Source organism: Petromyzon marinus, chromosome 2 (assembly GCF_048934315.1).
Source record: "Petromyzon marinus isolate PM22_M1 ecotype Great Lakes invasive population chromosome 2, UKy_Petmar_22M1.pri1.0, whole genome shotgun sequence".
NCBI lineage: Eukaryota > Metazoa > Chordata > Hyperoartia > Petromyzontiformes > Petromyzontidae > Petromyzon > Petromyzon marinus.
The window spans coordinates 11,300,568-11,325,351 of NC_133668.1; the positions used below are offsets into that span (position 1 = coordinate 11,300,568).

Genomic DNA, 24,784 nt, shown 5'->3' on the forward strand with positions numbered 1-24,784 from the left:
CTTTAATGTATGATTGATGCTGGCAAACCTAAAGCAACTTCACTTTTTTGAAGAGTCATGGCACGATTTGGTATGTAGCTGCTTGGTGTGGAGTTCTGTTAGCAAACAGCTGTTCAGCATTCATTGCCATTAAAGAAAACACATTTTCATTTCCAGACCTTATTAGACCTCCATATATTAATCCATCTGTGCATCTTGATAACAAATTGGAATTGATTCACCTTGTGTATCTCTTGAATACCAAGGTCCATACAGTCAGAAAGCTTGTGTTTTTTTCTATACAGTATTGTGTCATCGCCACATTCCCTATACAGATTGAAGTTATATTTGCTTCACCATTCGTAAAGGTAATCTCCATCTTTATTTAAATTAAAGTGTTTAACTGTGTTTCATATTTATTTTTACTATCCGTAATTAATGGAAACTGTTCAGTGGATCGATAAATAAGTCAAGTATACTCGGACCATTGGGACCTTTGTAACATGACAAAAATGTTGTTAACCAGGTGCAGGGATGAAGCCAGATGTGTGAATTGTGTACACGTGGGAGTGGGGGAAAGGCGGGTTTGGTGTGATAGGATCCAGAATAGCTCTGCGATAACATTTCAATTTTTAAAGAAGTCACAAGTCTTCCATTGTACACAGACAAATGCACTCGGGGAGACGTTTAGTGTGAGAACATAGCTAAACACAATTATATAATTACTGTATTTATGTCCAGTGGCTTCCTGGGTTATGTATACCCATATATGAGAAACATGAACTCCGATTTAAAATGTGAAACAAAAGCGGAAAAGTACATTGTAATGGAGAGATGGATGCTGAGAATGATAGTGAGATACGTAGGCAGGGGTACATGGATCAGAGAACAAATACAAAATTAGAGACATTGACTGTCAAAAAAAGTACTGTGCGTTTAGGCAGACTGGTGATTACAGGGCAGCCACATGAGGTAACACACACGAGAGAGGACATCCACCTTGGAGCCATGACATCAGCTCATGTACAGAAGCGAGATGGATGGAGGCATCGCAGAGCAATGAGGGATGGGGACGATGTGGAGAGGCCTTCATCCAGCAGCATATTGAACAAGACTTATGATGATGTGTCCCTGGGTGAAGTAGTGTTATGACAAGGTTAATATTTTTTAAAACCCTTAATTATTTACTTTGTGAAAAAATAGTGAATGTAAAGTAAAACTAAGCCAACTATTAAAGTGAATGTTAGCACCTTTAAATTCGCCCAAAACAACTTTCATTATGACCTTTACACATGTTCTTTCACTCTTGATTTGAAGCTTTCGTGACTGCAGGAATCCATACTCTTTGGTTCTTTCGGTAAAGTCACGTAGGTATAAAATAACGGACGCTTGTGTTGCGCCAGAAACGTCGTGATTTTTTTTTATACCTACGTGACTTTACCGAAATAACCAAAGTGTATGTTCTTTCAAAATACTAACTTTTACCTTTTTTCAAACAGAAAATACAAATGTCAATTAAACTATATTCCGTATAAAAAATACTTTAAAACATTTCTTCGTAAAAAAGTGTTAAAATTAAGTGGGATAAAGGACATGGAAACACTTTTGAAAAAGTACTTTGAAAAATCTTGAGACAAAAGCAACGCTCAAAGCTGTAACAATTCCACTCCAGAAATAATTTGCAAATGGCTTGGATTCATTTTCAATTTGCCCTCCAAAAAGGAGAAACATGGGATTTATGGGGTTGTTTTTAGGTGGGCAGATGTGTGCATCTTTTTCAAACATTAATTCATAATGTTATTCATAACCAGATGAACAATAGAACCTCATCGAACCATTCGACAGTTACGTACTAGAATTAATTCGAATGTATGTCAGTATCACTCTACGGGCTCGAGTCTTATTTGGATAATGGTACATATTTTCAGTTATAATTTTTTTCTCATTTTCAGTATACCATGAGCATGACTGTCGTTTCATATTAAAACAATATTTTTCCAAGGGGGGTACATTAGTGGTGTGAACTGGAATGTTTTGGTTACGGTGCTAGAGCCTTAAACTTTTAACAGATCCTGTCAAAAGAGCAGATGCTGTTTAATGTTGTTATTTGATCTATGAGAAACTTACAGGAAGTTCAAAAACAAAGATGTCTGAACAAATTATAAATATTTGCATCTGCTTATTCCAGTAATATTATTATTTACATGTGGAGCTCCATTTACATATTTTTTTTAAAGAGGGCTTCAATTATATGAATAGATTTTTGAATGACATGGTGACCCATAAAGCAATTGTTAAAAAAGTGAGTAAAATGTTGGACTTCAAAGACCAACATTATATTAGTTTGGCATTTCTCGCCTGATGTTCCCAATACTTTTTGACTGTCACAATTTTCTCTATCTTCTCTAGGCTCCTGCTTGGTGCATCACAACTTTACGTCCTGTATGACCCCAAAGCAGTGTCTGTGGACTCTGGAGGAGATCACAAGCAAACTGTAACGTTTGACAAAGCTCAGGAGGAGATTGCTTGTAACAGTGGCCTCTGCATGGCAGTAGGGGGTAATTCCTCCGGTGAGTGCTACTTCATGCACATCACAAACTGAATTACACAATTCAATAAACATGTCCCATATTTTAATTTTCAGACCCTATAAGCAGTGGAAAGTTATTTTTTATTGATAACTGGAAGCTTGGTACTTGTTTTTTTGTGAAACCAATAAAAGAGCAAAGGCTATATTTGGTAAGAGCACCACTTACTAGTTTATTGACGTATGCAGTTACTGCAGATATAAGATATATTGTGGGTATATTTATTAGCTTTTTTTTGTCTATAAACACGTAACACCACTAAATGTGTCCGAGAATGGTTCACCGCACCAACCACAACATTACATTTAACAATATTGTGATATTATCTCTCATAAGGTGTGGAAGACACAGCAGTGCTCTAAACAATGTGCTGATGTGAAGTTTTATGGATTGTGCCACTTTAAAAGGGTCCGCAGAACAAAGACAGTGGATAAATTATAATATTTTATAAAAAAAAATAATGCTCATGTCTTAGCAATTGACCTTTCTCCGTGGAAAACATGCACGGTGTGCTTATTAACTTTTAAACCAGCTTAACCCATTTATTCAAATTAACATTTGTCTTCGGGAAAAATCTCCACGAATGAGAATGTTATGGAATTTTCCATTTTAGCTTCCTTCAAATTCTGCATCATTTAACATATTGCTTATGTTACTTAAAACCAAAACATCGACACGTTCGTCAATAATTCTGCCTTATAAGAGAGAAATAAAAAATATATAATAGGTGACGTTTCGAGCAATGGCCCTTCTTCATAGCAAACGTGCTATTGAACATGTGTTATTGAAGAATGCGTTGGGGAGGTTTTTTTGATTAATGGTGCGTGTGCGCTACTGCCAATGCAGTCCCACCAAATACGTTGATTTACTTTAAAAAGTAGATTTTGTGTTCCAGCAAAATTCATATAACAATGACATTTTTTACCAAATGAAACCCGCCTTATACATTGATAATCACCGCATATGGAATTTGTATTAACACGACAGTCAATGGCCGTAGCAACATGCCAGTCCTACCAGGCGAAGTGCAGATTTAAGAATACTCACAACAGCAACATAAATCAAATATTCTCATCTTCCACCATCACAATGGGATTATGTGTAAAACTCACAATATGGCTTAGTGTGGGTGTGTCAGGTTGCTTGTATGACAAGGTATTGTGCTAGAATTGATGCTAATTCTATTTTCGGAAATGCTCATGGTAGAAAGGTAAGATTATGGATATAGTAGAATGGAGATGGATGTAGCAGAATGAACGTTAATTTGATATATATTTTTTTAATACTCACGTGGCTTCATGTAAAAGCAAGAAAAGCTGACATTTTTTGAATTACTGAATGAAATAGAATTCAGCATTTACCACAACAGGAAGTCTCTGCGGCTACAGTGTGGTTATGAATGATAAATATTCACAATATTTACCATCTCTAGGGAACAAAATACATTTGGACAGCACATGGCCACAGTTATTGTGATTGGGCTCTTAAAAATTAGCTCATGAGAGGCCAGCTGTGGAGGCTGCCGATGCCGCCAATCGGAGCGATTACATTGTGACAAACCCAATGAATACGGTGTGTAAAGTGGGATGCATGAACTTGCCAAGAATCACTGTGTTAAGGTAAAGCAAGATGACCAACACTCAGGTTGAAGTAACCTATAGTCACCATTTTATAGAAATTATGTACAATGATACTATCTACCTTAGACAATGTAGGGCAGTAGTTTCGAGATTGCATTACTTCTGGTTTCTCATCGTCTGCATATATATGATATATAATCATCATTATATATTTGTAATTTCGATATATAATTTTACATCTTTATTACATTTGAAAGTGATGATGATGTGTATGAGTTCCTGGGTGAATTGTTGTAAGATATAACATTATTTTGATCACCAAAAACCATGGTCTATCCACTGCTGGACTCCCAACACCATCGCTGTCCCTTATAGCCCTATGATGACACAATCCATCTCACTCCTGCACATGAACGCAATCTTTCTGCTCTCTCTCCATAGCAGGCTTCTTCTCATATGTGTTCCATCTTTGGCTCATATGATATATTTTCAGCCTTGTGTAGTCGCTTGATAGGTGAACAAAATATACATTTAGTGTATGGATGTACACAGAGAATATAATCTAGAACCATTGGGACAGCTGGTATGGAGATCAGACTCGGTCAGATTAGAGTATACTCTCCTTACGCTATTCATATTTGATCTAAAACTGAACACCAAATATGCAGATATTGTGTGACAAGTAGATTAATGTAGTTTTTGCCTAGGAGTTGTTTACTGTGACCTTATGGCAAGTAATTGAGCTGGCTATTAGCCGTTAATGCTACACTCTCCAAACTTCAAATCTAGAGTTAACTCTCCAGACTGTGACAGTTTAAAATTTGGCAGTGTTCCTGGAATATTTTTTTTTATTCCATCCGTGCATGGGAATTGTATTTTGGCTTTGCAAGATTGTTTTGAACCGAAGAGGCAACATGCCCACGCGTGCTTTAAACTGTTCATTCTACCACAATGGTGCTCTTACAATGATGACAAGATGCAAATTTTAGGCACTTTCAAACTTTCCCACAGCTGTGCGCGAGAGAACAAATGCTTCATGTCTGGTGCTGAAATGTTTCATGTTGAAAAATATACATCTTTGTTTTAATACTCTTTGTAAATTAGTACTTTTGTGCTGCTACAACGATTTTATTGTAAGATAATAGTCCCAATCATTTTTTTTATTCATATCAAAGTTGTTTTTGTTTGAGATCCAGACATGTCCTCCATTTTCCATTAATTTCGTGGACGGCTATTTGAAGATGGAGGGCGTCTCAGACTCATGGCTGGGGATTTTTTTTGCCCCCATTGCTAACCTTGGCAAGGCAGTGCGGGCCTCCGTCTGGCCAGAGTTAGCCGCGTAGCGAGCGTGCAGTAAGCACAGCAATAGGATTCACAGCAGCATTACATTTTGGCTGTGTTTACTTTGAAGCCTAATGCCAGAAACTTGGGATTCCGTTTCCATATTTTGCACGCGTCTCATGACCAATCCAGATGTGAGACCTGGCACGTTTAATCCAGTGTCCTTTTATTGTCTGGCAGCCATACGGTGCCTGCTGAGATAGTGCAGTGGCTAATTTTATGATGTGGCCCAAGAATGGAGAAATAACAAACAAATATCAAAATACTTTGTATAATAATATTTGAAACAGAGTTCTCCATTTGAATAGTATTGTTGCCCTTTAATACACTCTGCGATATAAACTAGAATACAATTAAGTGTAAGCCTGAATTAGTATAATTATTGTCAATAAAATTCGTTTGTGCTGGGTACCTCTATAGGACTGTCATGGCTAGAGTGGTTATTGCAAATGGCATCATGTTGTGTTCTTGTCAGTGTTGTATTACCAGGCATGGAGTGTGTTTTCATTCACCTATTGTGATTAAAATCCATTTCTATTGTTGTCTTTAAAAAACCCTTCAAAGTGCATTGTTAAGTTATTAATTGTGCATGTAATAATGTAATTTACCAAGCATTGACATTTCTTCTCATCCCATTGCTTTCAATTCCCGTAAATGAGTTGGCATCAACTTTATCAACCAAATGAAAACCATTATATTGGCTGTTTTTATGTACTATATGTACATTTTACATTTTAAATCGTAATAAATATATCCTGTACTTGCTTGCGGAATGAAACACATTCTTTATTCAAATGTATTACGAAGTTAGAAAAAAAATGCAACCACCATATAATATTTAGCATGCCATCTTCAGTTACTACATTACTGTACGTGATGATTTGATCGCTTACTTTCCATACAGAATATGAACTCTGCATCCATCAAAACTGGGCAGCTCAGAAGTCGAGCTACATAATGTGCAAAGGTTTAAAGTGTTTTTTTTTTATCTGAAAGCTCGATCACAACTGAAACTATGTATGTGGCAGGAGCAAATTGGCTGTGTCTGCTACGATGGACATGGATAAAGAGAATGGAAATCACAAAGTCTGTGAAGTGCTCTGGCTTGGGCAGAATGGTAGAATTTTGTCTGGGAGCAGCACTCACTGAGACAAGATGGATAGATTGGTGCACTGTGGCGATTTCAGGAGCCATGGCTTTTAAACTATCTAAACTATTTTATATTTTACCAGATAAGGCCCACTGAGCTATATAGATTTTTTTTCAGAAGCGGCCTGGCCACAAATGATAGCTCAATGAAGTGGCTTATTACGTGGACATTTATAGCAGCCAAACACTCGAAGCGCACGTTAATAAATGTGGAGGTAAAAACCGGAGGACCCAATGAAAAATCCACGCGACAATGGGGAGAACATGGAAACTCCTGTTTACTAGACGAGTTAGTTAGCATCTCGCCACAGTGCCTTGCAAAGAAGATGTGATCTATGGTAGTGCCTGTGTGAACGTGCTCACATGCCTGACGAGAGGGGGGGGGGCACAACCTTACTACCATGCTCAAAGCCCATGATCCTCCGTAATGTTCTCAAGGCCCAGCAGCTCTTACAAAACATGCACACTGCAAGTAACATTTTCCTTTTGAGAATTAGAAAACTATCAAACTCCCTATATATGAAGCCTCAGGACTGTTAAATCTTGATTTGAAGCTTTCGTGACTGCAGGAATCCATACTCTTTGGTTCTTTCGGTAAAGTCACGTAGGTAGAAATAAAATAAAACAAATCACGACGTTTTGATCGCAACACAAGTAATCCTCATCCTGTCGAACAACCACAGCAAGATAAAATGCTGGAATAGGCAAGAGAGCTGCCGTGGCAAGAGGTTATATAGGTGTAGTGTTTATAATGACGAATAAACATCTTATGAGGCACACTCTGTTTATTGTAATTCTTCTCTTACACAGTCCTTTACGCACAGAGGGGTATACGGTCCCCTCACCCGATACCCTAAGAAGGTACAGCCTCCGGACTTAGCGCAACTTACACACAGGTCTTTTGCTTACCTTAAGGAGGTACAGCCTCCTGTCTTGGCGGGACTTACACGTCTACTGCTATCCTAGAGTCCTCCGGCTGGGACCATAGTCTGCTACTATGGACATGGATAAAGAGAATGGAAATTCACAAAGTCTGTGAATTGCTCTGGCTTGGGCAAAATGGTAGGATTTTGGCTGGGAGCAGCACTCACTGAGACAAGATGGATAGATTGGTGCACTGTGGCGATTTCAGGAGCCATGGCTTTTAAACTATTTTATATTTTACCAGATAAGGCCCACTGAGCTATATAGATTTTTTTTCAGAAGCGGCCTGGCCACAAATGATAGCTCAATGAAGTGGCTTATTATGTGGACATTCATAGCAGTCAAATACTCGAAACGCACGTTAATAAATGTGGAGGTAAAAACCGGAGGACCCAATGAAAAATCCACGCGACCATGGGGAGAATATGGAAACTCCTGTTTACCAGACGAGTTAGTTAGCATCTCGCCACAGTGCCTTGCAAAGAAGATGTGATCTATGGTAGTGCCTGTGTCAACGTGCTCACATGCCTGACGAGAGGGGGGGGGCACAACCTTACTACCATGCTCAAAGCCCATGATCCTCCGTAATGTTCTCAAGGCCCAGCAGCTCTTACAAAACATGCACACTGCAAGTAATATTTTCCTTTTGAGAATTAGAAAACTATCAAAATCCCTATATATGAAGCCTCAGGACTGTTAAATCTTGATTTGAAGCTTTCGTGACTGCAGGAATCCATACTCTTTGGTTCTTTCGGTAAAGTCACGTAGGTAGAAATAAAATAAAATAAATCACGTTTCGATCGCAACACAAGCAATCCTCATCAGGTGGAACAACCACAGCAAGAAAAAATGCTGAAGTAGGCAAGAGAGTTGCCGTGGCAAGAGGTGATATAGGTGTAGTGTTTATAATGACGATAAACATCTTATGAGGCACACTCTGTTTATTGTAATTTTTTTCTCTTACACAGTCTTTAATGCACAGAGGGGTATACAGTCCCCTCACCCGATACCCTAAGAAGGTACAGCCTCCGGACTTAGCGCGACCTACACACAGGTCTTTTGCTTACCTTAAGGAGGTACAGCCTCCTGTCTTGGCGGGACTTACTCACACGTCTACCACTATCCTAGAGTCCTCCGACTGGGACCTAGGGGAGGCTATCTGACCCACCGCTGGCCTGGCGAGTCTTGACCACTGGATACGCCGAGTCTTAGCCCTCAGAAGGGCTGGAAGGCTGGGTCCAGGGTCCTGTCTATCTTCAGCCCGGGCTTCGGTCTTCGTGTAGGGAGAGAACTCCCCATGCTCTGCGCGCTCACCCTTCTTATACCCGTTTGTGGCCAGGTCTAACCAATCCCACATTCCCACGTGGAACTGTCTGATTGGTTCTTACCAAACTGTGGCCACGATCCACTTCACCTCATCTGACCCCAACCGTTTCACACAGAGGTAACGCTGCACTGCCCCTTTGATACCTAGTGGCAATGCAGGTTACTGAACAGTGAGTAGTTAGCACCTCTACATAGGTAAGAAAGGGGGGAGGAGCAAGTGGGGAGAGAGAGAGGGGGGAGCTGCGTGAGCGTTAGGGGGAGAAGAAGTGAGGCTAGGGGGGGAAGTAGGCGGGGCTAGAAGTGGGAAGCTGGGGACACGGGGGAAAAGTAACTGGGAAAAATAGACTAGTACCCGGCAGGTATGATGGAAACAACCACAACCAGCTGAGGCTTTACCTGCTGAATTTGTATCCATCTTCTCGGTTGAAGTTATGTCTGTGTTTATATATCTGGACTGTTAATGAGGCATTAGAGAACGTCCCTGCGAGAATTTTGTGACTGTCTCCATATTACTATATGAGGGTTTGCTTTGTTGTCCGTAAGCAAATCCGTTTTTAAAGGAGAGCAGATTCCTTTCCTTTTTCAAAATATTGAGCACCATAAGTGTCAGAGATAGAATTAGTTGTTTTTAGGATTAGATCGTGCAGGTATAATGCCAATTTTCAGCTATACCCTCCGCCATCCGACAGAGCCAATCGAATCAAGTCGTCACGTGGGAGAATATGCTAATTGATTTAGTTTTTCAGCAAACCGGAATGTTAACAAGTGAGCAGGATTTTTTTTTATGTTTTGTTGAAGAATAAACCCAGCATTATCAGGTGTCACCAAAAGCTCAGCCCTCGGTGAATGAGCTTCCTTATCCAGATCCTTAAGTGAGTGCCGTGACCTCGTCATCACAAACAAGCACATCATTTTCTTTGGTTCTTTCGGTAAAGTCACGTAGAATGAGAATAAAATATTAAATTGATAAAATAAAATAACACAATAATATTCTCACGACGTTTCGGGCACAACACAAGCGACCTTCATCAGGTGAATGGGACGAGACTGTCTGGAGGACAGCGCTGGAGTGAGAAAGCCACGCTGAGATCACGACCTTTAAGCTGTGTGAGAAGAAACAAAGCGCCTTGACAAAGGAATTAGCATATAATTTAGCATTGAAATGGCTGAGTGATTAGCTTGTGACTGGTCACAGAAAAGGCTATGTTAAAGTTAAAGCATACACATCCGCAAAGGCACCCCTTGACAAAGGAATTTGCATAGAATTTAGCATTGAAATAGCTAAGTTAAAGTATACACATCCGCAGAGGCACCCCTTGACAAAGGAATTAGCATAGAATTTAGCATTGAAATAGCTGAGTGATTAGCTTGTAACTGGTCACAGAAATAGCTATGTTAAAGTCAGAGCATATACATTCACCGAGGCACCTAGTGCAAATCAAACAGGAGAATTTAGCATTGAAATAACTAGGCGAATTTAGCATTGAAATAACTGAGTGATTAGCTTGTGACTGGTCACAGAAATGGCTATGTTGAAGTCAAGGCCTACACATCTGAGCTATTCACAGTAACTGGGTATACAATACAATATATAATGAATACTATATAGTGAACCAATAAAAATACTAAAATATAAATTACCTCAATGTTATCAATAAACTCTATATTCTCCAATCAGCTAAGCTACCAACAATAAGTCGTTATATATCACAATGCTATATGGCGAAAAATGGGTGGATTTTTACCCTCAACTTTAGCAACACGGATAGCTACGGGCCCCGTTCAGACGGATGAGTTCATCCATGGTCGGAACAGAGGAGGGGGAGAGAGACAGCTGCGAGGCGCTGTTATACTCCATGTTGTAAACCATACCATTAACCGTGGTGAGAGGTATTAAGAGTCAATGCCAGCGAAAGAGCTGCGGTCTGAAGGTCATCGTAAAATACAATTAATTAAGAACGGAAATGGTTTAAGACATCTTTCCAATGGTTACTAAGCCAGAATCCATCTTCTCGGTTGAAATTGTCTCTGTGCTTGTATATGTGAATGGCCTCATGAATGAATCTCTCATGGTAGCCGGTTGGTTTGCAAAGAACCTCCGTCTTGGAGAAGTCAATGTCATGTGAGCCCACTGAATTATAACAGTGATCTGCCATGGCAGAGGAGTTCGTTCTACTGTGTTTCAAGTCTGCTTTATGTTCGCGGATGCGGTCCGAGATATGTCGTTTGGTTTCTCCAATGTAGCTACTACCACAAAGGCACTTTAGTTTGTAAACGCCCGGGTACTGTGTGTCTGGGACAGCATATTTTACAGATGGAACTAGATCACGGATTTTATGTACTGTGTTGAATCGGACCTGGATCTTGTGTTTATTCAGGATTTTGGAGATCTTTTTAGTGACCCCTGCAATGTAGGGTAAGGTGATGGTTTTGAGTGGCTCCACAAGAGGATCCTTCTTCATGACTGGAGTGATGGCTTTGCGGATTGTGTAGTCGGAGTAACCATTAGCCCTGAGAGCCTGGTGTACGTGCTTGAGTTCACTGGTAATGTGTTCCTGGTCGGAAATGCATTGGGCTCTATGGTATAGAGTCTTGATGAGGGAGTTCTTCTGGGATGGATGGTGGTGAGAATCCGGTTTCAAGTAAGCATCTGTATGGGTAACTTTCCTGTAGACAGAGTGGCTCATTGAACCATCATGTCTCCTTTTAATTAAGACATCCAAAAAGGGTAGTTTGCCATCTTTTTCGACCTCCATGGTAAATCTGATGGCTGGGTGTATGGATTTGATGTGGTCGCGGAATTGGTCTAGAGCAGGCTGGCCATGTGGCCAGATGACAAAGGTATCATCAAAATAGGATATATATTTTTTATGTATTTAGGTGTATTATGTTCGGAATGAAGCTGGAGTTGTAATGTTATTATTTTTAAGCCAATTAGTAAGGTTTGTCACGTAAGCAGTACATGCCAATTCGTTACTAGTGTAGTGAGCGACTTCCAAGACATGGTGTGTAGGGGGCTCCTTGTTTATTCCTTACACTTTACAGGCACAATCATTGAGCGCATACATATACTGGGCTACACATAGCCGATCCACTTACAAAGCCCCATTGCCCGCGTCTAACTATATAGCCGGCTGACTTATACAGCGACGATGATGATGGGAGCTGCCATGCGGCCTGGCGATGAAGAAGAGATGGCGGCGAAGACAGCAATGGCAACCCATGACAGCCCCGAACCTCCGGTCACGTTCCCCTTATATACTCCTCAGCATGGCCAAGCCCCGTCTCCGGCCACGCCCCCTTCTAGAACCTTCGAGGAGGTTCGCGGAGCTTCCCGACTGATCCCCGCCTCTGACCTTTAGCCCAGTTATGCCCCGCTTATGGTTGGCTATTATATAACGCACCCAAACCCGTAATTATCCCTCCTGGTCAACAGATGGCACCCTGTCACTACACTAGTGTAGTTTCAGTCAGTCAGAGACGAGGTTTGTAGAGGCACCTTCTTTATTGAACACACACGATCTTGCCTGCACACTATAAAGTTGCTAGCCTATACACAACACTAGCCATCTAACATCGACGGCTAACAGGCTATCTAGCAGCGCAATATCGAGCAAAGGTGGCAGCGACGATGGCAACGAGACGACAGCAACGACGAGAGGATCCAATCCCAAGACCAGCAGCCTCGAGCTCCCGCTCTCGGCCCCACTAGCAGGTTCCAGGGGCTTCCAGATGGGCCCTCCATGACTCTTGACCCAATTCCTCTGCCCTGCCGACACACCCATGTATATGCTCACCGGCGTGTGTACTGTTTGTCCACCGCAGTTGCCGCTGATGGTCACCAGCCGGCGCTATTACACTACATTAGTACAGCACACCGGTGTGTTGGAGAGCAAAGCCTCAACATTACAATCTGAGCCACAACATTGTTAAAGTTGTGGCTTTGCCCTCCAACATACCGGTGTACTCTGCTCGTGTAGTGTCTTGTTAAATTGCTCACACCGACACGTTGTAACAAGTCACCTGCTTACACTTTTTTTGACGTGTACTCGCGCCAGTTGTAGGCACTCCTATAACTATCTATATGGTCACCTTCACTTGACTTCTCCCCACTCTTTTCTATTCTGCACCGCGATTTTCCTGCACTTAGCAACTCTGCACACAGCAACTTCGCACTCAGCGACTCTGCATCTCCACCGCTGCCCTCACCTACGCTCCCTCATACCCACTCACCCGTCTGTCCCGGGCGGGGGGTTCAGCCAACACCCGCCCGGCGACGGTGTGAGGGTTGAAGTCCCATTGATGGCTTGAGCAGCAGCGGCGAGATGTCTTCACTCTTTGTTCCCGGGCAACTCAAATCTCCGCTTACGCATACTCCCCCTTATATATCCATACTAATTCCCCACATGCTTCCATTTAAGCTGCTGTCTGCCCGGCGCCCCTCGTCCTCGCTAATCCTTATCATCACCCCCATCTCCCATCTCCATGGCGCCAACCCCATGTTCCCACGCGCACACCTGTTCGACCTCAGTTGCACCCGCTTCTCCCCTTAATTACTGGTGGTTTGTCGGTGCAAACCTCATGTTGCAATGCACACATCTGTTCGACCTCAGTTGCACCCGCTTAACAGCGTGCACCGCGTATATCTCTCCTCTACACTAGTAATGAATTGGCATGTTCTGCTTACGTGATATGTCAGGTGGTGGTGGGTTTAACGACACATTTACATATTTACGCGATCTAACCTTAAAAACATGTATTATGGATGATATTGGTCGTGTTAATGATTAATTGAATGTGCACTTAGTGGATTTCATTTAGTCCCACTTTTCCATCAATATTCGCAGAGCCCAGCGTGCAAGCGACCTATTTCCTTCCTGAGGGTTGGTTACCCCAGCCTAGAATAGGTTGCTCAATACTGTTGACAGAGTCATGTGAGCAACTGACCTACCCATTCCTGGATGGTTGATTACCCCCAGCTTGGACTAGGTTGCTTGGTTATTGCCTTGTTCTGTAATAGAGCCATTTGGTGAACCGAACCCACCCTGCCTTGGGGGTTGGTGACCCCCAGCTCCGTGTGTGTTGCTCAGTATTCACTTGCTTGTGATTATTAATAGTCACGTGAGTAACCGACCTCCTCTTCCTCCCTGGGGCTCATCGTAGTTTACTCGGTTTTCACTTAGTGGGTGGTTTTAGCCAGCGAGTAACCATCCTACTCCAAGTATTCATAAATTAATAATTGACTTGAATTCGCACTATGGGGTTTAGTGTAATTAGGATTTACCCATAAGGGTTCGTTGTAATTATGAATCTAGTTCAGTGTTATTTAATAGTCAATTATATAGGCATGCAATTGTCCTAGAGATTATATCACAGCCACAACACTGAAGCACATTGCTGCTCTTTGGAACATACATTTCCATTTTTATTATGCATAGGTAGCAATACAGTTATTTATATGCATTTATCCGCTGAGCGTTATTGTGCTGAGAATAAAAGGTCTATGTTTTCGCTACATTCAGGAATGCACTTTCCTCCTCTTAAGATATTTCTGCTGGAAACTATTCTTAAAGAGCCTCAGCACCATACTCGGCCATAATGTGTCGTTTGCAAAATATCGTCAGGTTCTGCAACTTTCATACCAGGGCTTTACGACTGATTGCACCACCATTGAGCTGTAACATAGCCAACACGGTGGCGTGTAACATAGTATCGATAAGGCTCGCTTATTGCATCTCACTCCTCTATGGGACGTCTGCCAAAAATATTACCAAGCTGCAGCGTGTACAACATTATTTGGCACGTGTCGTGACGAGCACTGCAAGATCCGACCATGTCCGTCAAGTGTTCACTGAGTTACATAGCCTTCCGATTGTTGAACCAATACATAAGGTCGCACTCATTACACACACATTGCTTGCCACAAATGAACCACAATACCTTTGCTGATCTCGTCAGGGAACATAAACCATCACGCGAACTCCATTCATCCCGCAGCGGCTTTTGGCTCGCGATCGAACAAAGACGATCACTGCATCGTGCGCTTTCGGATGTGCTTCTGCGGCCGTCTAGAACGCTCTCCCTTCCGATGTTAGGAAGTCATTGGAGCAATGCACTTTTAAATATAGATTGAAAACTAATTTCTTTAAAACTTCGTTTTGTATTTAGTTTGTTGTCCTTCCCCTGCACCTCCAATTACCACGGGTGGCTGTGTACAGTGAGAAAGAAATTCAACATACATATATTTTAACAAGTGTTCAAATATTATTGGTTCTTTCGGTAAAGTCACATAGAAGGGAAACAATAAAATAATAAAAATATAAAACAATTAAATTCTCACGACGTTTCGACTGCAACACAAGCAATCATCATGAGGTGTGAAAACCACAGCAAGAATATTGTGGTGATAAGATAAGATGGACACCTCGTATTGTACGAAAAGTAATCGATTTGTACATCAGGCGACAACCCAGCGTTCTGATTTATTTGAAATCAAACGCCTCCCAGCCAATCAGAACGCTCCTGCTCTCCCGTGCGCTCGGCAGGTGACCGGTGCGCAGGGGGAGGGGGTGGAGGGTGGGGGGCTACTGGTGGGGGTTGCCATGCACGAGGTGGGGTGGGGGCGGGGCACCCCGGGGGTGCAAGGTAAAGTTGTTGGGGGTAGGACCAGTCTCTCAACGGTGGGTAACTCCCCCACGTCTCTCTGTGATTGGCTGGAGCCCATGCCACAAAAGCATCATCATTGCAGTACCGTACAGTATAATTTTTTCAACATTTTTCTTGCTTTCCAACATTCTGGCTCACAAAACAAAATCAATTGGCATATTTGTCCACACGACAACCTGATTGTGTTGCCTTTCTCGGGTGGTGGATGGTTATAAAAAAAATGTCATACCTATGCAATCGAGCCCAAAATAAACGAATTATCAATAATAATAGTGTTCGGAAGAGCGCTCATATAAAATGAAATGTAAGCCTGCATGAGATGGAATTTCTTACTGCATGCAGTATTGATGCAATATTGCTCCACATGTGAGGGACATCTCATTTGAAATAAACATTTTCAAATGTTGCATTGTATTTTAGATCTTGATATAAACATTCGTGAGCAAGGAGTTAATTGAGCCGTTTGCCTGTGGGCTTAGCAACTACGTTGCTTAAACAACAACATACATTAAGAGCAGTACAATGTCCTTATTGGCAATGGCAGAATGCTAGATGAAAAATAAATATCATAGCAATATACAGAATGTTCTCATAATATTGCACTTTTGAAAACTACCATAACCTATTTTACATTGAGATGATTAATGTCATTAATTAACAATATACTGCATACCTATGTTTTGTAGATATTCATAAGACTGATATATGTAATACGAACGTTATTATATAAAATCATCATCTTGCGCTGCTTTACCATATAGCTTGACAATTCCAATTACGCACATTTCAGTGAAACAATACAAATGTTTTTTTACTTGAACTGCTCGAATGACTCTTTAAACTGCATTCCCTGCCAATAATGCCAGGTTGATTTTGCTGACCCCGTGATCCTCAGATGATGCGCTGATTTGGGAGGATTTGCTGTCCTTGCTGCCGGCGTTGTGGGAAGGTAACGGCATCGGAGAGGAGCTGGGAAAGGGGACGCGTTTCGAGGTGGTGCTCACCGCTTCGGAGGGTCATGGGAAACACGCGGGCCTCACGCAGGTCTGTAGCAGCCTCTTCTTTGGTTCTTTCGGTAAAGTCACGTAGAATGAGAATAAAATAATAAATTGATAAAATAAAATAACACAATAATATTCTCACGACGTTTCGGCCACAACACAAGCGGCCTTCATCAGGTGAAGGGGGCGAGACTGTCTGGTAGGACAGCGCTGGAGTGAGAGAGCCACGTTCAGATCACGGCTTTTAAGCTGTGTGAGAGGAACAAAGAGCCTTGACAAAGGAATTAGCATAAAATTTAGCATTGAAATGGCTGAATGATTAGCTTGTGACTGGTCACAGAAATAGCTATGTTAAAAGTTAAAGCATACACATCCGCAGAGGCACCCATTGTTAAAAGGAATTAGCATAGAATTTAGCATTGAAATAGCTAAGTTAAGGCATACACATCCGCAGAGGCACCCCTTGACAATGGAATTAGCATAGAATTTAGCATTGAAATAGCTGAGTGATTCGCTTGTAACTGCTGTAGCAGCCTCCCCTCCGCCTTATCGTCCTCCTCGTTGTCTATTTGTCTTTTCCCCTGGATTATCTCACAGGAGTTCGTGTAAACGTTTAGATACATTTAACAGGGACGATTGGTGAGGAGACTAAGGGCAGAGCCAGTGAACGTGATGTGGAATAATTATGACAATTAATAAATTAATGTTAGATCGCGACTCATATCATTTTCATGGAAAGTAAGTGTTAAAATTTTTTACATTGAATGTACTAGTGTTTGTACTGTAATAATTTATTGTTCGTTATGGCAAGTTGGAGTATATGGATACACGATGCATATTTTCTGCCATTGGAATATCAAATGACAGTCATAAGTGGCCCTGTTATAGCCTATTCATGATGAGGTCATTATGAAGCATATTCAGTCGAATGATTGACCCACTGGCAGTTTGATGACTTGTCGCAATTGAGGGCCATTATTAGGTTTTAAGAATATCGATACATTTTCATTTTTGTCGTGAATGGTAGCACCTCTTGTGGCTGCAGGGTCTGCATTAACTTATTTGATGCCACACATATGAATAGAAAAACGTGGAATTGTTTCCACATTATTTGATGGATGTATCGTGGGCTGAAATACTTTAATTGTTACATGAATGATTGAATAATTCCATACCTGTTTAAAACATGAATTGATGGCCATCTCTCGAATCAGTGGACCTCCATCTTTGATGTATTTTCGGGTAGTACTGTGTGTTGTTCGGCATCATGTCCGACGTTTTATTCGCCTACATCAGTGGGCCAGCCTACATTAGCAGCAGCAGGCAACTGCTCAGTTCGATTCCTGAAGAAGCTCTCAGTACGTGGAGAAATTGTCGGACATCATACAGAACAATACACGATACAAAGGGAAAACACATCAAAGAGCTGTGCAGCACAATCGTGAAGACCTATACATCAATGGACCTCCATGTTGAACTGTACAATACTGATGGAGTTGGCTGTCTGTATTTTTGAAACTACGTCGTAAAAATTTTAAATCAATGCCCATAGAGACGTACTTAGTGAGTGAGGGAACACCACAACATTATGGCACGGAAATCAAAGGCTTTGGGTAAGACTTTGATCAGTGCCATCTGGCAGGGTTCTAGACCACCTTACACATGTTGTCCACATTTGCTGAGCATGTGATGTAATGGTGAGGATGATCTTATGTACTCTTTTAAAGGCATGTAAGGTACACCTCAGATGGATTTAATTGCGGTTGTACTTATTTTCAAAGGAAGATGGTACATTGCACGGGCTCATTAGACATTACACAACACCAAAAATGGTAACAGATATGAGGATGTTGTGAATTCCAGTAAATATTCTCCCTGCCAACCATGTACCCTCTTGGCTCAGTAAACTAACCATGTTTAAACCGTGTTTAGTTGTCATGGTTGAAGTGGTTATTAAAATATTGAGTGAATTAAGCTTCTAATTTTATGTCTATAAAAACTTAGATTCAGTCCCATAGGTGAATGAAGGAACAAATATTACCACAATAAATTTTGATTTAAAGCTTTCGTGACTGCAGGGATTCATATTCTTGGTTCTTTCGGTAAAGTCACGTAGAAGGGAAACAATAAAATAATACAAATATAAAACAATAAAATTATCACAACGTTTCGATTGCAACACAAGCAATCATCATCAGGTGTGAAAACCACGGCAAGAAAATTTGAAAAAATGTAACCTTTCTCCTGATTATACATTGTCCATGAATGTCTAACAATATGACATTTCAGTTACAAGACCTACTTGTTTGCAAAAATACTAGAACGTTTTCAGACCACACTGACATACATTATATAACATTTGGCTGTGGCATTCTATTCTAACTACAAAGAATTGTGGCTGATTTTTATTAAATGGAAACTTTCAATAGATGTCCTGCCAAAGGTGTAATTTAGTATCATCAAACTGTACAGGAAAACACGTGGAAGCCTTATGAGGACAAAGTTGGTATTTCACATTCAAAGCATGTCAATTATGCCTTGAGGAAGAGCACCAATTACATGCACATTATCTCCCACCCTTCTGCCTCAGGAAAGTCTGCACTACTGAGATCCTGGGTGGAAGTTGTTAGGGGTGCCACAGTGGTGAGGTGTTAACTACCTCGCCTAGTATATAGGAGGTCGTAGTTTCGATCCCGACCCTGATGCTTGTATATTTGGAGTTTGCATGTCTCTCACTCTCCGTGGGCGCGTGGATTTTTCTCCAGGTTCTCTAGGTTTTCCCTCCATAATTATAAACGTGCTTACAGTATTTATCTGCTCTACATTTCCACAAGATAAGCCACTTCGTTCTGTCTTTCAATTGTGGCCAAGTCGCTTATGAAAAAGAGGTAAATAGCTCAGTGGGCCTTACCTGGTAAAATAAATATTGTTTCGCATAGTTTTTAATTGGTGGAATATTTTCAAAACTTGAGTAGCATACTGGTTAGACAGTGGGCTCGCATACAAGGGCTCATTTATTTTGTGTTGAGGAAAGTCCTGGTTTGTATTTGCTTGGGACAAGTCCAGCCAAGAGTGATGCTTCATGCTGTGACTGGGCACTCTGCAACATGGCCAGATGAACCAGAAATATTCAGAATAAGCCGTAACAGAGTTTATTACCATGAAACCAACTTCTTTATTTGCTTACATTTTAAGATTCTTTAAATTGTCCCGAACAATGTTATCACTAATAACAAAATTATTTTTGGGCACATGTTCGATATAATTTATCAAAACTATCACAATATCGACAAACCAGCAAAATAAATGTTTGATTTTAAAAAGCAACTTTGAAAAAGGTTTACAATTTTTTTAAATGTATATATTTCTACCCCTTTCCATACACAGTTTATACCACAGCAATTGAGATTGGAAGCACCTGGTATACTTGAACAAACATTGCACACTGCTTCCATCAAATAATTAATTACATTCATAAAATAAATTCTAAAAACAGTGTATATCCTGTCTCCATCTCTGACACCTCATTTACACACACATGTGCATGTAGGCCCATGCTTCATGAGACTCTTTTAAATAAACATTGTATAAATCTTGACTTAAAGCTTGACTTGTATAAATGTCATTCAGGGTTGAGCAAGCATAGTTAAATTTCAGTGGCAATAGGCACAAGACAATGAGAAAAAAACTTTAGTACAACTGTAGTGTATTATGAAAACAATTCTCTTGTGAAAAGTCATTTATGTTATAGGCGATGTAATTCAAATATATTATTGTTATGAGTGTGTGCATGCAGGCTTCCACGATAAGTATAATCATCATTAGCAGCAGTAGCACCAGCAGTAGCCAGGATCAATCCACCAAGTATACAATGTGTATACTTTAATTATGCAAGTGTAAATTTTTTCAGTTAATTCAATGTCTTGTATTTATTCATAGTGCCATGCCAGGCAGAGATGCACGCCAACATGTGGTTGCGGGCAGCGTAAGTGCAAGGCTGCCCAACGTTATATCTTGGATCTCATTCGTGTATGTAGTTGGTGGAATGCAATCGTTGTTTTTTCAGCTGAAGCCTTGCCCAAAGTGCTGCCAATCCAAACCTAATTGTGCAGGTACTCAATTAACGTATAACTTATTAATAGTATTCAATACTTTAACCCTTTTGTGAAACGTTTTCAAGACTTCATAATACTCTGCTCCTGTATTTCATTGTGTTAGATCCTGCATTGTTTCAAGTTCCTGGTTCAGGAAAGAATAAACCCCAAAGATAGGAATCCTGATGAAGGTTTTGGTGGAAACAGATTTTTCTACAAAAATTCCGGACATACAGTAACAGCCAATTCATGAGACATTGTTGATTAGGATGTGTTTTTTCCTACCAAATATTGAATTTAACCCTGCAAATCAATTGAACATACACCAAACATTTATACATATTTATTATATATTCTTCTCTCTGGGAATTATTGTAAATGTTACACCTTGATAATTTTTACTCGGTTGAGATGCAATCTCACTTTTCTTCAAGGTCAATAATTCAGTGATAATTTCATCTGGCCATGATTTTCAAATCAGTAGTTGTGGATGTGGTTCTGGTTTCCATCCAGTCTTCCATCAGAATGAAAAATGAAGCTGGAACAAAACTACATTCCATGAAGATGAGGATGAGGCCTCATGTCTTTTGAAATCTTATGGTATTACTTTATGTAAATATATTGCATTTTTAAAAAAATACTAAGATACTTTTTTAATGGCAGTATATTCACATTTCTTTTTTACAATAATATGATGTTAATATTGATATGTGCTTTGAAGATATTACTATTGAAAAGGTGTTTGGATGTGTTTATGCTATAGACTTGGCCTGTTGCCATGTGTCAATGAAAGCCAGTCATGGGTTTAACTTCATGGGAGAATTGTTGTATGAAGTGCCAAATAGTCACAGCAGGATTAAATGTCTTCACTTTGCACTCATTCGGAATGTTCCCCTGGATGCCATTTACGGAGTCAAAATCCAAATCATGTAAGGCAAGAAAGAATTCTCCAAATATCACGTCTCTTTTTTGTCTTTAATGTGGTTTAATGTACCATAAATTACAAATATATGTAAGAAAAGTCGAAGTCCCATTCTTAGAATCTCACTGTCAAACTTAAACTCAGCCCCATGAATCCAAAGGTTGCTTCTCCATTTCCTCATGAGTAGAAGTTGGGGTAACATATGTGTAGCTTGGAGTACTTGCATTTGTTAAATGTATTACTTAGTTTTTCAGTTGCATACATGTAATTATGCTTTATTTTACATCGAAAACCCCAGTGGTTCAAGTTTTCCACCTGACATGCTATTTCCATGTTTACTTCTAATCAAAACAATGCTGAATACACAATGCTTTGCATGATGTAAACCAATTTAAAAGCAGTTTATACAGATGTAATAACTTCAAAGACGACTCTAGACTGGTATCTTTTATTTAACATAATATCTGCATAGCTCTGCGCTCTCTATCTCAGGGTAGTTCTTTCGCTTCCCCCGCTGCCTTGACGATCCGTCCGCGGCCGCGGCATGCCTCTCTCCGTTCACGCCGCTGGCTGACAGCATGCCCGGAGGAGATGCTGCTTCACTGGAGGTTCGCCACATGGTCCTTGGCGAGGAGAGGTAGAGCGGCAATGCAGTCCGGACCCGAGCCTTCCCACACCGACCTCGAGTCCTTTCCTGCCTCCGCTTATCTGCCTCCCGGCGGAGCTATGCTCCGCCTACCACCACGCCCCCTCGTGGAACCTTGTGGATGGTTCCCGTATATTCCCCATAGCTCCGCCCGTTACCTTTGGCCTAGATCGAATCCCTACTCTAGATTGGATACCAGTTACCCAGCGGTGGCCATGCAGATGTCCCCTGTAACCCCCAGGTGGTGCTCTCTCATTACATCACCCCCCACCGTGATGAAAAGACTAGCCATCCCGGCTAAGAATGAATTTGATATGAGTATTGGAGAGACGCAAGTTAAGGCCCCACGGCAACGGCAAGGGTGTGTAACAGACATAAAAGCAACATGGACTGTACGAGCCAGAATTAAAGGGCGAGTAACCAAAGCGAAGATAAAACCAAAACATTAGCAAAATCGAGGCCTTTTAGAATGAGTTCGCGACGCCGGACCCTCTGTGGTAGCCGTATCCCGTTCCACATCGATCGGCGCGGCTGAAAGTGGAGCGTTCAGCGGAAGGGCGGGGGGTCCGATGTAACAGGGCCGGACCGGGCAAGGCCATCGTCCATGATGGCAGTCAGGGGTTTGGATGCTGTGGACGGCAAAACAGAAATCTTCGGAGGATCAACGTGCAACCGCACCCCCTCCGGCTCATTGGACATGCCAGACCCTGGCAATGAAATATGTGGAGATGATGAAACAACACGTGGAGGAACGAAGGGTTTCAGCCGCGACGAATGGACGAACCAACGACGCCGACCCGCCTGAATACGTACATACTGTGGGCGCTTAACCTCAATCACTTTAACCAGCCCATGCTACGGCTTGTGCAGTTTGGGAGAGGTGCCAACAGGCACCTGAGGGCAATGCAGCCAGGCCCGGTCGCCGACGGACCATAACAAGTTATGGCTGGACCTGCACGCACAGCGCTCATTGCGCGCCTGCGTTCTTGCGGTGTTAACCCGAGCCACCTCCCGCGCCTCAGAAATCCGGCGCAGGGAGTCCCGCACATGGTCAGGCAGGGTCAGTTTAGCGCCCCCAACAGGCGATCTCAATTGAAAATCATAGGTGGCACATTTTCCCTTCCGTACATGAAGAAAAATAGAGAAAACCCCGTGGAAGCGTGCGGAGCCATCCTGTAAGCGGCGAGCACGCTAGGCACGTGCAAATCCCAATCGGCCTGTTTGGCATCCACAGTCTGGCAGAGCATAGCTGTCAAAGTCCGATTTAGATGCTTGACCATCCCATAAGTCTGAGGGTGATATGGCGACGTCCTAATCTTTTTGGTGCCCAAAGCATCGCAAACGTCGCATAGCAACTTAGAATAGAAATTCCGGCCCTGTTCCGTAAGCAATTGTCTGGGACACCTTTGTCCATGACATAGCCATTCAAAAATGCATCAGCGATTGCTCAGGTTAGGGCCAAGCCATCGACCAGGAAAAATATTCCACACCCACCAAAAGGTATTTGTTACCCCTGGGAGTGATCAGGAAGGGCCTGAGGACATCGAGAGCCACCAATTCATTGATGAGCGTAACAGAAATCGATTACAGCGGTGGATGGCACTTCAGGCACGGCGGCTTCCGCTGAGCGCACTCGTGACAGGAGCAAATAAGTTTAGAGACGTCGGCTGTCATACTGGGCCAATAATAATCCCGTTGCAACGTTAGCAAAGATTTTTGAACACCAAGGTGCAACAACTTTTCACCGTGCAACATGTGAACCAACACGTCATGGAGAGCAACGGGAACTACAATGCGCCAATAGTCCACTATATCATCCCTCCACATCAAAACGCCCTCCTGAAAAGCCAATTGACCACCTTCCACTGACACAGAACCCTCACGCGTCTGTTCTGCCTGGCGCCGCAGACCCCCTAAGGCAGGGGTCGGGAACCTATGGCTCGCGAGCCAGATGTGGCTCTTTTGATGATTGCATATGGCTCGCAGATAAAACAAAATATTCTCACTTGTTTTAATCCATCCATCGATTTTTCACTGCGCATGTCCTGTTCAGGGCTGCAGGAGCAATTGTCCATTATTTTAATTGGATGATACTGGCCTACGTTTGCCGTTGCTGGGTAAAACAGGTAAACGCCCCCTTTTGAATCAGTCTGAGACTGCGTCTGCTCGGTCATTAGCTCAAAGCTAACCCTTCGACGAAGAAGATGGCGAAAAGAAAAAAAGACGACGAGTATCGTACATTTCAGGACGAATGGACCGAAGAATTCGCCTTTGTGGAGAGAGCGGGTTCTGCGGTGTGTCTAATTTGCAATGACAAAATTACATCGTTGAAACGGTCGAATGTAAAGCGGCACTTCAACACGCGCCACGCTACCTTTGCATCAAAATACCCTGCGGGAGACAGCAGAAAGAAAGCGTGCCAAGAGCTTCTGAGCAGGGTGCAAGCTAGCCAGCAGCAACTCCGCGTATGGACCCGGCAAGGTGACTATAATTCGGCTAGCTTTGCTGGTTCTTTAGCAATAGTGAGGAACGGAAAATCATTCACAGATGGCGAGCATGCTAAAACGT

The 24,784-nt window shown here is 41.9% G+C and overlaps 1 protein-coding gene across 1 annotated transcript in view; it reads left to right on the forward strand.

Moving 5' to 3' along the window:
* Positions 1-24,784, forward strand: part of LOC116947627 (kinesin-like protein KIF28) — a 59,756-nt gene that overhangs the window by 3,821 nt on the left and 31,151 nt on the right. The window contains exons 4-5 of the mRNA XM_032963598.2: positions 2,389-2,549; positions 16,449-16,597. Coding sequence (XP_032819489.2) covers positions 2,389-2,549; positions 16,449-16,597 — 310 coding nt within the window. The remainder of the gene's footprint in view (positions 1-2,388; positions 2,550-16,448; positions 16,598-24,784) is intronic.